Source organism: Eulemur rufifrons, chromosome 8, assembly GCF_041146395.1.
Source record: "Eulemur rufifrons isolate Redbay chromosome 8, OSU_ERuf_1, whole genome shotgun sequence".
NCBI classification, from domain to species: Eukaryota; Metazoa; Chordata; class Mammalia; order Primates; family Lemuridae; genus Eulemur; species Eulemur rufifrons.
Genome location: NC_090990.1, coordinates 21,019,996 through 21,035,235, shown reverse-complemented (window position 1 = coordinate 21,035,235; position 15,240 = coordinate 21,019,996). Strand labels below are relative to the sequence as shown.

The 15,240-nt window shown below is 44.5% G+C and overlaps 1 protein-coding gene and 1 non-coding gene across 11 annotated transcripts in view; both read left to right on the top strand.

Annotated features, from left to right (window-relative positions):
- The window catches only part of PUM1 (pumilio RNA binding family member 1), a 125,751-nt gene extending 117,933 nt beyond the window's left edge, over window positions 1-7,818 (top strand). For all 10 annotated transcript variants that reach the window (XM_069479690.1, XM_069479689.1, XM_069479695.1 and 7 more), the window contains 2 exons: window positions 2,526-2,718; window positions 5,908-7,818. In XM_069479690.1, the coding sequence (XP_069335791.1) occupies window positions 2,526-2,718; window positions 5,908-6,039 (325 nt within the window). In that variant the 3' untranslated portion in view covers window positions 6,040-7,818. The remainder of the gene's footprint in view (window positions 1-2,525; window positions 2,719-5,907) is intronic.
- Window positions 3,517-3,601, top strand: LOC138391154 (small nucleolar RNA SNORD103/SNORD85). The gene has a single exon (XR_011234768.1). It is a non-coding gene; the product is annotated as a small nucleolar RNA SNORD103/SNORD85 (small nucleolar RNA).
- Window positions 7,819-15,240: the final 7,422 nt, after the last annotated feature.

Below are 15,240 nucleotides of genomic sequence, written 5' to 3'. Positions count from 1 at the left end.
GTAGAGGATTATAAAGCAGCTATTTTAATATACTCAGCGATATAAAGGAAAACATGCTTGTAGTGAGTAAAAAAATAGATGTTAGAGAATTATAGACTTTAGTATTAAAAATGGAAATTTTAGGATAGAAAAATAAAATATCTGAAATAAAATTCACTATATGGCCTTAAAAGCAGATTAGAGATGATAGAAGAAAGAGCCAATGACCTTGAAACTAGATTAATAGAAATAAACCAATAAAATAGATCAGTGGCTTTCAGACATTTTTGCTAGTGACCCAGAGTACAAAATAAATTTTTCATTTTTGACTTTGTATGCACAGGTGCGTACACACACACACACACCCCTACCCTTGACACACACACACACACACACACACACACCCTACCCCTGAAACAGTATTGCACGGGATCAACTCTTGATACTTAGCTATTCTGTTTCATTTAAAATAAGAAAACCAGTCACAAATCACTATATTGATTTCACCACCCACAAATGGGTTGGGAACCAGTTTCAGAAACCCTAGAACAAAGACTGAAACTGTCTGGGTTGTGTATTAAGCCTTTGGCCAATTGGGATCCTATAGCTGATCTACCTGCTTGCTTGGGAGGCAAGTCGGTGCTGAGGATTGAGTCCTTCACCCACAAGAATGAGTGTCCGGTCTTACCCCTGTTTAGCAAACAGTCCTGTCTAATCCTGACCACTTTGTAGGGGAGGCTGGGCTGAAGTAGATTAAGTTACAACTCAGCTGAGCAGTCCTGAAAAGTAATGCGTTCTCTGCCTGAGCATTTGGAGATGGTGATTAGCTTCATGCTCTCTGAACCGGCTCAGCAATATCTTAACTCCCACTTCTGCTCAAGAAGCAGCCGGTGGCTCCTAGGGAATTTGTTTCCACGGTGCCACACCTTTACCCTGTGCTTAAATTGCATAGTACTCTGGAAGGAGGGTGGAAACAAACGTTTTCCCATATTGCTATATCAGAGGGGAGAAGCTGTTGTCTTAATTAGACTTGATAAATTCACGTACTAGATTTTATATACAGCATGTGTCTGTCTTAAAAAGGAAGATTGAAGAAATGTCTGGTAGGATGGTAGTTCTTAAATATTCTTGCCTGAGAATTTTGTGGTGTTTTCTAAATAAACCATAAGCCCAGTGCACAAAACCAAATAACACGGAGAGAGTCCTTTCAGAGCTCCATTGAACAATACCTTCTCTTGGTTTGAAAACTTCTGGAATAGGGAATTATTTTGGTGATGGCTATTTGTGATGACTATTCAAATTTCCAAAGGGCTGGCCTTTGGAAGAAGGAGTAAGATACTATCCCTGCCTTCCGGTGCTCCCCAAGTATAGACATACATGTCCTTTTTCAGCCCCAGAAGGCAAAATGAAGATATGTGGGTGGAATTTCAGGATAGCATATTTTTGCTTCAGAATATAAGGAAGAATGTTTAACAAAGCCCTAGGGGGCAGGTAGGTTGCCCTAGAAAGTAGTTACCTCAAATCATTGGAAATTTCTAAGCAGAAGTTGAATGGCCGTTTTCCAGGATTGTCATAAAGGTTATTCTGCATTAGCTAGATTTAGACTCTCAAGTTCCTTTTCTGCTTTAAGGTTCTGTGATCCAGAGCAGCTCTTTCCCCAGTCATGAACTCTTTGCAGAGTCAGCCACCCATCCACCCACCAGATGTTCTCTCTGCCAGATAGTAGGCTTGGCTCCAACATTATGAATACAAATAACATACGCTGTTCTTTGACACCACACAGCTGCACTCCCACAGAGCCACAGGTGCAAGGTAGTATTGTCTTATAAAACCAAACATCAATGAGTAGCCACTCTTAGATGGCAAATACCCCCTAGCATGGCAGCCTATGATTTAATCAGCCTCCACAGTCCCTGTGGAGCTTGGGGGGGATGCTCTGATTTAATGTAATCACACTGCTTTTTTCCTTTCCCAAGGTGATAATATTTGTGAAGTATGTAGAAATGCTGATAGGCCTTAGGGTTCTTCCTATTCTTATACTCCTAAGAAGCAGCATGTAGTAGTTGACCAAGTGCTGTGGTCCTGGGCTTAACTAAGTCTTAGAGCCTCTAGTGAGTGCCAAGCTCCATGCTTGGCTGCAGGGAGATGGGTGGTGGGCAAGAATTGTTCCTGGGCTCAGTAAGCTCACAGAGGCAAGGAAGGAATTTATAGATTTTGTTAAAATAATACTCGTCAACCAATTGGGCTGTTAACCAGTCCTATGAAGCTTGTGTTTAAGTCTCTTCACTTACCCAGGCCTGTTAACCCTTACCTGTTATAGGGTTGTGACCCACATCCTTGAAAACCTAATCTCAGATATGATCTACAGCCATATACCTCAGATAGCACAGGCGGAGAGTCTGACAGAGCCAAACAGTCAACAAATTAATTTTCCGCAAATGTTTGCTCTCTCTTGCTGCTGATGCTGAGGTCAGGGCAGAGCTAGACAAGCGCAGCTTACCAGGGGACCCTCTTCTGAGAGTTGGCTGAGATTTGTCTTATTACAGCAACGTTGTGGAGAAGTGTGTCACTCACGCCTCACGTACGGAGCGCGCTATGCTCATCGATGAGGTATGCACCATGAACGACGGTCCCCACAGTGCCTTATACACCATGATGAAGGACCAGTATGCCAACTATGTGGTCCAGAAGATGATTGACGTGGCAGAGCCAGGCCAGCGGAAGATTGTCATGCATAAGGTAGGCAGGGCTGGATGGGATCTCAATCAGAGAAAGTGTGCAAAACACAGAGGAGAGTGGTCACCTTGCTTTTTGAGGAGTTTGTCAATGGACTCTGCCCCATGCTGTGTTCCAATTTCCCTTTAGGTGGAGTCACCATTGTCCCCACATGTTTGCCTCCCCTCCCCTATCAATAACCCACTGGCACCAAAGTCTTCAGCTCGGTTTTTGCAACATAGTTTCCTTGCTGATCTCTAAGGGACCAGCATACCAGTCCAGCAAATCAACCTGTTTGCCTTACTTACTTTTCTCCCTCCTCCCTCTTGTTCTTTCACCAACGTTTACTGAACAAGGTCCTGCCCAGTGCAGAGCATGGCCTGGCACGTGGACCTGATGCCCACTCTGTGCCAGACACCAGCAGCGCACAGGGACTCCTAAGACCTGATCCTGCCCACAGAGCACAGTTTGGTGGGGAAGATCAGGGAAGGCAGTGGAGAGCGCTGAGAGGGGACCCTCAACCTGCCCAGAGTCCCAGAGGGACAGCGTTGCAGGCAAAGACAAGGTTAAAGAGGAGTCAGGGCCAAGGGGACAGAACCCACCTAACGAGGCCCATGGCTTCAGGAATCGTCATGGAGCAAGTCCAGCCAGCACTGCACAGACCACAGAGCCCAGGAAGCAAAACGAGCCCACAGGCAGGGTGTGCTGCAGCTGTGTGTGTGCTGGGCAGTGCCAGCCTCGAGGTGCTTCTTATCTGAACCTTCAGCTTTTGGGCCCTGAGCTCCCTCAGCCCTTCTCCCTTGAGGGGTTGGTCGGCCACTGTCTGGCAGTGATGACCCACTTGCCCTCACTGAGAACAAAGTTCGATAATGAGAATCTTTGTTATGGACTCAGGTTCTGAGCCAGACAAGACACCCACCCCCTCTGATTCATCCTAAACCAAAGCACTGCCCTGGCGCTGGCGATGGCAGTTGAAGGCTGGGGGAGTCCAAAGTCCTTAAAGCCGCGAGTGTCATAGATGTGTGGGTCAGGATGCTGGTGAAGCACCGGGAATGTTGGAGACATGCAGGAGTTAAAGCCATCCATCCATTCATTCATTCATCAAATTCTAAACGTATATTCTGTAGCACCTGCTCCTCTCAGCAGGGTTGTGTTGGTGAACATGGCAGTATTGTGCACAAATGGTTACACTGGTGCTGGGGAATATGGGGTGGGGCATGCAAGAATGTGGCAGGGTACCTGTAGTAACATGGAGTCCAGAGAACGCTCCCAAGGGAATGTCCTTTGAATAAAGCATTGAGCCTTTCCAGAAGAGGGAACATGGTGTATAAAGACTTGGAAGCAGGAGACTCCATATTTGAAGAAGTAAAAGCAGGTTCAGTAGGGCAGGAGTGTGGTTACAAAAGCACATTTCCATTTCGCATAGTTGTCTTGGCTGCGAAGTGGACAATCATGGGAGGAGGGGAGGCTGCTAAAATAGTGAAGCCAGCACATGATGATGGGAGAGAAGTGGGCAGAGCCGGCAGCTGGAATCAGCAGGGTGTGGCAGTTCGTTGACTGAGGGAGTTGAAGGAGGAAGAGTTCTCAGAGTCCCTTTTGAGTTTTCAGCTCTTTTATCACTTGGTGTTGTCCTTTTCAGCAACCGGGAACATTGGGAAAGGAGCAGGTTTCACCTCTCATTAAATCAAATAAAAATTGGAGCTCAAGTATTTTTTGTGTGTATATGTGTGGCTTATTAGGTTTTTTTGTTTTACGTTGTTGAGTCTGGAAGAGAATTAAGTGCCTGGACTCATCAGCCAGCCAGTCCCAAAGGAATGAATTGGATTTCACTTTATTTTTTAGGAGAGCTACCAAAAGCAAGGGGATCCTAAACCTCAAGTTCTGATAAAAAACATTCCTCAGGTGCATGGTCCTTACTGCAGCCCAAATGAAAAGTGTAGAATTATTGCATTCTTTTTTACAGATGAGTTTAAGGGAGGTCAGGCAAGTTATCTGGTTCACATAGCTCAGAATTAGAACCAAGGACTATTTGTTATGTCAGTTTCTTGTGTAGGCTCTTAGGTGGGAAGGTAATATCCCATACCTTCTGTGGGACACAGGGTCTGTGTCCTGTGTAGGATGCATAAATGGTTTCTAGATCTGTTGACCCTTACTTGCTTTGCCTTAAGTTTATAGCTACATAGACAAAAATTGTTGCTCTCAATCTAGAGAGTACTTGTCCATCTACCCTAGCACATTTGTCCCGTGTGTTCGAGTATGCACGTGTAAGTTTGGGTGGGGAAACAGGTTGATAAACAATGATCCTTTCCTGTGTGGAAAGATTGATGGTTAAGCAAAACATTGCAAACACAGTTGATGTATGTAGAATGCTCCACGAGCCCACAGAAGAGGACAGGGGCTTCTGGAGAGGAAGCACCCCTTTGAGTTGTGTGGGATGCACAGGACTTCATGACGTGAGTGAGCCCAGGTAGGAGAGAGTGGAAGAGAATGCTCGTAGAGGTGAGCCGGAGCTTAGGCTGGCGAGGGTGAGGGATGAGAGAGGCATGGCAGATGTGCCATGAGAGCACAGTAGGAGCCAGACCGTTGGGGCTCAAACACCTGTACTATGCCTTGTTAGCCATTTGACCTTGGCTGAGTGACGTAACTACTCCGTGCCTTCCTTTTTTCATTAATAAAATAGGGATAATCACACCCAGCTCTTAATGTTTATCATGTTTATTGTTCTCATTATTAGCTTTCTGTGATCCACTGTGACCCGGGGGAGGCAGGGTTAGGTGATGGGCTTAGGATTCATGGTGCCCAGGAATAATCCCCACTGCTCAGGAGAGCCTGGTGCTGTGTGTGGGCCGGAGGGACCTGTACGGGCGCTTACAGGGAGTGCGGTGCAGTTGGCAGGTGGTGGGCAGTGCGTTTTTTCAGTTAGGATATACTTTTCCCATGTGCTGTCCTGGGACTGGCCTGCTGCTCCCCCGTCTCCAGAGCTCTCAGGTCCCGTGTCAGCACTCAGAATAGGAGCTACTCTCCGTACCTGGTGGGTCGGTAAAGTGCTAGAATCCCGGGGACTTGGCCGGACCAGTTGAAAGGGATTGCTCTGGAGTGTGTGTGTGTGTGTGTGGGGTGTGTGTGTGTGTGTGTGTGTGTGTGCGCGCACCTGTGCGACTTGCTGCCCAGGTCTCTTCTCAGGCCAGCGTAACACAGACTTCTTCTCCCCAGATCCGGCCCCACATCGCGACTCTGCGCAAGTACACCTATGGCAAGCACATTCTGGCCAAGCTGGAGAAATACTACATGAAGAATGGCGTTGACTTGGGGCCTATCTGTGGCCCCCCCAATGGTATCATCTGAGGCAGTGCCACCCTGTCCCTTCATTCCCGCTGACCTCACTGGCCCACTGGCAGATCCAACCAGCAACCAGAAACGTTCTAGCGTAGAATCTGAAATGGGCAGACGGTTGCTCCAGGATTACTCCCTCCTCCAAAAAAGGAATCAAATCCATGAGTGGAAAAGCCTTTGTAAATTTAATTTTATTACACATAACATGTACTAATTATTTTTTTTAATTGACTAATTGCCCTGCTGTTTTACTGGTGTATAGGATACTTGTACATAGGTAACCAATGTACATGGGAGGCCACATATTTTGTTCCATGTTGTATCTATATTCCACGTGTGGAAACTTTCAGGGTGGTTGGTTTAACAAAAAAATTTAAAAAATTAAAAAAAAAAAAAAAAAAAAGTTTTTAACTCATTTGCCTGGCCGGCAAGTTTTGCAAATAGCTCTTCCCCACCTCCTCATTTTAGTAAAAAACAAAAACAAAAAAAACCTGGGAAATTTGAATTTTAGTTAAATGACCCCAAACTGGCATTTAACACTGTTTATATAAATATATATATATATAATGAAAAATGTTTCAGAGTTGCTAAAGCTTCCGTTTATGACATTAAGTTTATGAAACTTCTAAAAATTGCTTTTTTGGGAGACTGTATTCTGCTGAAGAAGACAGTGCAGTGTCTTGTGAGGAGGAGATGTGAGTACCCAGAATGTGTTTCAAGGCCGGGCGGGTGTGATTGTTTACTGCCTACTGGATTTTTTTCTATTAACATTGAAAGGCAAAATCTGATTATTTAGCATGAGAAAAAAAATCCAACTCTGCTTTTGGTCTTGCTTCTATAAATATATAGTGTATACTTGGTGTAGACTTTGCATATATACAAATTTGTAGTATTTTCTTGTTTTGATGTCTAATCTGTATCTATAATGTACCCTAGTAGTCGAACATACTTTTGATTGTACAATTGTACATTTGTATACCTGTAATGTAAATGTGGAGAAGTTTGAATCAACATAAACACGTTTTTTGGTAAGAAAAGAGAATTAGCCAGCCCTGTGCATTCAGTGTATATTCTCACCTTTTATGGTCGTAGCATATAGTGTTGTATATTGTAAATTGTAATTTCAACCAGAAGTAAATTTTTTTCTTTTGAAGGAATAAATGTTCTTTATACAGCCTAGTTAATGTTTAAAAAGAAAAAAAATAGCTTGGTTTTATTTGTCATCTAGTCAGAGTATAGCGAGATTCTTTCTAAATGTTATATTCAAGATTCGGTTCAAACTAGTGTTTTGTTTTTTTTTTTTAATCCTAAAAAAGTAATGTTTTGCTTATTTTGTGACAGTCAAAAGGACGTGCAAAAGTTCAGCCCTGCCCGAGCTTTCCTTACAATCAGAGCCCCTCACCTGTAAAGTGTGAATTGCCCTTCCTTTTTGTACAGAAGATGAACTGTATTTTGCATTTTGTCTACTTGTAAGTGAATGTAACATACTGTCAATTTTCTTTGTTTGAATATAGAATTGTAACACTACACGGTGTACATTTCCAGAGCCTTGTGTATATTTCCAATGAACTTTTTTGCAAGCACACTTGTAACCATATGTGTATAATTAACAAACCTGTGTATGCTTATGCCTGGGCAACTATTTTTTGTAACTCTTGTGTAGATTGTCTCTAAACAATGTGTGATCTTTATTTTGAAAAATACAGAACTTTGGAATCTGCGTTTGTGCTTTAATACCCTCCCCTTCCCCATTGGAGTGTCCCGGGACAGCCCTGTCCTTGCTGGTGCCCCTTTCTGCTGTTCTGTTGTGTGAGAGGAAGAAACTTGCAAAGGGGCAGGGGTGTCAAACTGGTGGCTCTTAAGCCCAGTTTGACTCCGAGACATTGGGTTCAATCTGCCCAGTGCTTTCAAAATCAAGACACTTCACATAAAAATCCAGACTTAAACTTTGAAAAACCAGACTATTCACCTCGTTGGGCCCCGCACCTGTGCACCAATCCTCTAAAAGCCTGCCTTGCGGTCCAGCCTGTTCTCACTGGTGCTCTTTGTTCATTTGCTTTCACCTTCCTGACCTCTGCAGGATTTGTGAGCCCTGGGGTTTAGGTTCAAATCCTCTGAACTACACGTCTCGCATCTACTTTTCCACCGTGAGGTGGCAGGTGAGGTGTCTGGATCACAGCGCCATCTTTCCTTTCCTCTGTTGGGCACTTCTGTCTGCACCCTGCCAACCCATTCACACGCTGAGGCCGCCCAGGCGTCCCCAGTATCCTAGCTCGCCATCTCCTCAGAGTGGAGGGCCTCTTCCAGCTTGGAGTCCTGGAGGCTGGAGCTCACCACGGCGCCTGTTGCCCAGGCTTGAGGTTGCCCACCTGCCCTTTACCGCCTCTGCTCCGGGGGCAGCTCTGGCAAAAACTGCCACTGGAGCGCTGCTCAGTGTTGGAAAGTACAGGATGGGCCCGGCCAGGGAGGCCAGGTGGGAGCCCACACCGGCTCAGGGTGGTTGCTAAAGGAACTTCACACAGTCCCTCACGGGTTGGGGTCTGTCACTAGCAGGCCCTGTGCGCCCAGGAATACAGGGAAGAAAAGGAAGCTGAGGAAGTGCAGATTTCCCAGTCCAGGAGCTGACTCTGCTCTGGCAGCTGTAATCAAGGCCCGAGCCCAGCGTTGTCCCACTGTGGTAGCCATCATGGTGCTTGCAGAGGTGGCACCCAGCAGGTGTTATGAACTGCAGCACTGTGTGACCGAGTGTCACGGCTCTGGACTCAAGACAAGGGTCCCACTACTCAGTGTATGCGCCTGGGCAAATTCACCGCATCGTTCGGCAAATTCCTTGCTGGAAATTGATGGCAGGTGGGAGGTAGTAACACATCTGGGTGAAGTGGTTATCGCTATAAAGGGTTTTAGCAGTCCCTTGCGAGACCTGCTGGAATGCAGAGTTTTTCCTGTTTGCCTACTGACTGTGCCCTGGGAGGAGTGAAAGCTTCAAAAGCCTGTTTGAGCCCTCATTTCTCCTGTGAGGGTGGGGTGGTCCTTCATAGAGCTTTGGTAGAACAAACGTTAACAAATGTCATGTGCCTGGCACGTGTTGGGCACTTAACCCGTTTTCATCGTTCCCTCCTGGCCTGTTTATACGTGTTTGTGCTCTGGGTTTTTTTTCTCTCTTTTTATTCTTAGTATTTAGTGAAATGTTTTTGTGATTTTTAGTGGTATCAAGGCAAGGAACTAGGTTAGAAATGTGATTACCACCCCTGCCCCCTGCTTTGACGTGTGGGGAGGCTTCTGAGTTGGACAAATTCAGGGTTTTATTTAATCCCAACTACCTTTCCCCCCCTTAACCTGAATGACCTCTGAGACCCAGTTTCCCTCTCTGTAAAATGGGGAGATGGTACTACCTACATCCAGTGTTGGTTGTGAGGAAATTATGTAGCTTCAAACAAATGATATCTATCAATTTGTCCCTTTAACATCACTCATCAATTGCTGTGCTCCAATGTGGGTGAACAAAAATAATCCTTGCTCATTATGTAAAGAAATCTACATAATGTCATTTATGGCGAACTGACTCTGTGCCAGCCACCCAAGGGACAACTGTTCTTGCAACAGCCCTACAGAGAATGCGGTATCCCCATTTCATAGATAGAGAAACTGAGGTTCTGGGTCCTGATGCAAGTCTTTGGATCAGACCCACTCATCATGCCTGGGGCAGACCCCTCCCTCTGCAGGACTGAGCTTCGTGGAGCAGACTGGACTCGGGGCTCCACATCCACCCCCTCACCTGGCCACCATTGCTCACTGCCACCGCATCTGCCCCGAGGACGCCATGTCCAGTGACTGGGTTCCTCTCTTTCAGACTCACTGCAACGTGCACTCCTCACACGGTTTTTGTATACCCCTTTACCTGGTCACGGTGCTTCACAGTTTACGGAGCAGCTTCATGTTTGTGATTGTTTGGTCCATGTGAAAGCCTTAGACAGTTAAGGTGGGGTAGATGTTTCAGCCCTTTATACGGATGAGGAGTTCGAGACCCAAGCTGTACAGTGAGTCAATTACTGAGGATTTTATCTGAGGTTTCCTGACTCCTAGTCCTGTGTTCAGTCCATGCCATCCTGCTCTTGCCACCTCCTGCCAGCCCCAGGAATGGCCGTCGTCTCTATTTTGGAGGCTCCAAGGGGGGTTGCAGAAGGGTGAGGCACTGGGCAGCATCCTTTTGAGGGAGGCAGCCGGCGACTCTGTGTAGTTGCCAGCTGTAGCCACACGAGGGTGCTGCTGCCTAAAGCAAGCATTATGGAGGCCCAAGGGCTCAAGGGCCCAAGGTCAGGGTTGGGACGGATTTCCCCTGCCTTGAGGGGCTCAGGAGTGGAGTTTGTAGTCCCACCCAGAGACCGGAGGTCTGGCATTTGCCCTGAAACTAAGCTTCCTCCCTCTTCACTCGTCCGCTTGCTCCCCCAGTCCCCAGCGCGTAGGACTCGGCCCTCACCTGGGCTGGGGTGGGGGGCTGGGGTCACTCGGGCCCCAGCTTGGCCTTGACTCACTGTGCGACCTCTGGCAAATTACTGACTTCTTGGACCTTGGTTTCCCCAACTGTCACCTGGAGCCCAGGGCTGGTATGGGGTCACATGGGAGGGCTGAGGGGTGCAGCCCTTGCCCCTGAACGCAACCCAGGACTGTCGTCTTTCTGGGTCCCATCCCCGGCTGTGCGCCAAGCTTCCCAACTACCCAAGCCTCCAAGTCTTTTTGTGAATGACAGCTTCAAATGCCAGCTCCGCCAGGCCCTGTGTGGCCTTTGTGAGTCATCTGTTCTCTGATTCCTTCCTCTCTTTCCTCGTCTGTAAAATGGGGATGGTAATAGCTCTGCTCCACAGGGTACCATGGGGGGGCGTGCAGTAGCCATAGGAGTTGTTATTGTTGCCTCTGATTTTTCCTGCTATGTTGGGGCCCTCAGAATTTTTGCTAGGGTGAAACTGGGTGTTTGACAGGAACGGACAGGGTCTAGTAGGAGGCCTCAAGTAAAATCTCAGAAGGTCGGGATACTATGTGTTCATCAGAATCTGAGGATCCTGGGACTCCTTGGTCTGGAACTCTGGCTGATTTTGTGTTCGGAAACTGTGGACCCAGGACCTTGCTTTTCTAGAGAAATTGGTGCACCACAGGAAAACAACTTAGAGTTATAGTGGCCACAGTGGGGAAGTTTTGTTCTAGATGAAATTATTCCTCTATTAGTGCATAAAAAAAAGGATCCCGAATGCCTCAGAAATAATGAGATACATTCTTCGGTTTGGTAAATGGAGGCTTCCAAAAGACAGAATGACTCGAAAATACCCTCTTCAAAGGAATCTCTACGGCACACTAATAAAAATTATTTCGAATCTGCTAACTCTATGATCTCTCCCCCTTTCCATCTGATATCCTCAACACCAACTTCCTTTAAAAATTAGGGCCGGGCGTGGTGGCTCACGCCTGTAATCCTAGCACTCTGGGAGGCCGAGGGGGGCAGATGGTTTGAGCTCAGGAGTTGGAGACCAACCTGAGCAAGAGCAAGACCCCATCTCTACTAAAAATAGAAAGAAATTATATGGACAGCTGAAAATATATATAGAAAAATTAGTCGGGCATGGTGGCGCATGCCTGTAGTCCCAGCTACTTGGGAGGATTGCTTGAGCCCAGGAGTTTGAGGTTGCTGTGAGCTAGGCTGACACCACAGCACTCTAGCCCGGGCAACAGAGCGAGATTCTGTCTCAAAAAAAAAAAAAAAAAAAAATTAGGCCCTCATCTGCTGTATGCAGTGGCTGATGACTGTAGTCCCAGCACTCTGGGAGGCTGAGGCGGGAGGATCGCTTGAGCCAAGGAGTTTGAGACCAGCCTGAGCAAGAGCGAGACCCTGTCTCTACACAAAATAGAAAAATTAGCTGGGCGTAGTGCATGCACCTGTAGCCCCAGCTACTCGGGAGGCTGAGGCAAGAGGATCACTTGAGCCCTGGAGTTCTAGGCTATAGTGAGCTGTGATGATGCCACTGCACTCTACCCAGGCAACAGAGGGAGACCCTGTCTCAGGAACAAAAAAATTAGATCTTCAGAAAAAGTGGTGTTTTGATATACATATATAAAATATATAGTAGATATATTTATAAAAATATATATAGTAAATATATAGTAGATATATTTATAAATATATAGTAAATATATTTTATATAAATATGTATATACAGTAAATATATGTAAATATTTATTTATATATAAACATACACACACACACACACACACACACACACACACTGAGGAGCACTACTCAGCCATAAAAACAATGAAAGCATGTCTTTTGCAGCAGCATGGATGGAACTGGAGGCCGTTATCTTAAGTGAAATAACTCAGAACCAGAACATCACTTACCTCATATTCTCACTTATAAGTGGGAGCCAACACCGGGCACACACGGACACAGAGACTGGAATAATAGACATCAGAGGTTCCGAAGGGCCGAGGCTGGGAGGCTGGGGGGTGTGGGGTGAGAAGTTACCTTAATGGGTACTGTGTACACTCACCAGGTGAGGGTTACACAAAAAGCCCAGACTTCACCACTACGTAATATATCCACCCACGTAACAAATGTGCACATGTACACCATGAAGCTATACAAATAATAAAAATAAATAAATAGAAATTAGATGCTCAAATGAGCCAGGAGTATCTGTAGCAACTAAATTCAAATCTCAATCTCATACACAACTCCAAGCTATTATAAAAGCAACCACCTGAGACTAGTTGGAAAGAGATTGGATTTCTCCTCACTCACCTAAAGTTTAGTCCACAGTCTCAACAAGATTGACTCCTGATAATAAACAAATGTGTCCCAAAACTCCTTCTTAGAGAAAACGGCCTTTCTCTGTGCCTTACAGATGTTTGTGTCTTTAACATGCAGGCTTCAGGGAAATGACTCACCAAAAGAAAAAAATAAGAGAGAACTTTTAAAGAAATAAACTGGCAAATGAAAGAATCTTAAAAGTCTTTTCTGCAAATATTAATAAAAGGTTTTAGCCATCTGAACAGGTAACTTTAACTGTCAAGAACACAATTTAAATCGAGCTAGCGAGTTTTCTATTATTGTCTCTGACACATGCCTAAAATTTCAGATCAGAAGCCATAAATCTCTTTTCGTGTCTGTTTGTATGTTTATGCATGTGTATATATGTGTATGTTATTTATATGTAGTATTATTCTATTATTAGAAATAATATTGAAAAGGCATTATTAATTAACCTAGAGAAAAATAAATGCTTATATAAATTATTTTCTCAGAAAAGAAAGGAATTAACAGAAATACTTTTTAAGTTCACATGACTTGCATAATCTTTAATAAATAAGAATATTAGGCCGGGCACAGTGGCTCATGTCTGTAATCCTAGCACTCTGGGAGGCTGAGGCGGGAGGATGGTTTGAATTCAGGAGTTCGAGACCAGCTTGAGCAAGAGCGAGAGAGACTCTGACTCTACTAACAATAGAAAGAAATTAGCTGGACAACTAAAAATATATAGAAAAAAATTAGCCAGGTATGGTGGCACGTGCTTGTAGTCCCAGCTACTCAGGAGGCTGAGGCAGAAGGATTGCTTGAGCCCAGGAGTTCGAGGTTGCTGTGAGGTAGGCTGACGCCACGGCACTCTAGCCCAGGCAACAGAGTGAGACTCTGTCTCAAAATAAGTAAATAAATAAATAACAATATTTGGTGATATAGTAAAAATGGATATTCTACTTAGCTTTCCTAAACTCATATTATCTCTGTTACAAAATTTGTCAAAAGAAAAATAATCTGAGATGACAAATAGTTTTTGTTTTGTTATGTCTGACTGAGAACAGTTTCCAAAATTTAAAATTATTTTAGAAAGAAAATTTAAAATTATTTTTATTGAAATACAATCTTTGTTATAGTGACTCCCAGTTTTACCAAAAATAATCATAGTTATTATTTTTTAATATTCATTTGCTAGATATTCATTAGATATCTGGATCATCTAAGATAATCTACTAAAACATTAATTCCTGAACATAAGTTTAAGCTTATGTATTTTTGGTTTCTTATTAAAAAAGAACTAGACATAGTTGTGTCCACTGCTAAGCGTGTCCTGTGCATAGGGAAACGTGCTGTTTAAAAACTGTGAAATCATGTACTTCCTAATTTTTGCTAAAAATTAAGGTTACTAAGGGCTAAAGAATTTTAATTAATATGTGTAATTTAAACTACTGGAAACAATAAGAATGAAAGGAGACAACTACATATGAAAAAAGTACAAAGAAAGTAGGTTTTTTTTTGTTTTTTTGAGACAGGGTCTCGCTAAGTCACCCAGGCTGAAGTGCAGTGGTGCAATCATAGCTCACCACAGCCTTGAACTCCTGGGCTCAAGTGATCCTCCTGCCTCAGCCTCCTGAGTAACTAGGACCATAGGCATGTGCCACCATGACTGGCTAATTTTTCTATTTTTTGTAGAGCTGGGTCTTGCTCTGTTGCCCAGGCTGATATATTTTTAATAAGCAAAAGTGTAAAGGATATATATTTTCATTAAGGGAAAAAGAGAGTACTTTTGTCTTAAAACAAGATGACAAATTGTTCCAGAATAAAAAAGAAGAAAAATACTAAGATGAAAACTGAACATATACAGAAAGTTGTAGATGGCCTGTGAAAGAGGAATTTTTTTATTTTTCTTGAGACAGAGTCTTACTCTGTCACCCAGGGTGGAGTGCCATGGCGTCAGCCTAGCTCACAGCAACCTCAAACTCCTGGGCTCTAGCGATCCTCCTGTCTCAGCCTCCTGAGTAGCTGGGACGACAGGGGCCACCACACCTGGCTAATTTTTCTGTTCTTAGTAGAGACGGGTCTCGCTTTTGCTCAGGCTGGTCTTGAACTCCTGACCTCAAGTGATCCTCCCACCTCGGACTCCCAGAGTGCTAGGATTATAGGCGTGAGCCACCGCGCCTGGCCAAGAGGACTGTTATGTGTGGTCCACCTACTAAGATTTGATAGATTTCTTATACATACTTTAAAGCTCAATAACGTCCTGCTGCAAAGTTAGAATTGGGTTTTCTTTCTGTTAAAAAGGCAAAATTTCCTTGGAATACTGATCTTCTCTTAAGCATGGAAATTTCTCTCTTTACCTGTGAAGTAATTGGCCTAGAAAACAAAGATTTTTGTGTTTTATCAAGATAATTTCGTATGCTTCGTGCTGT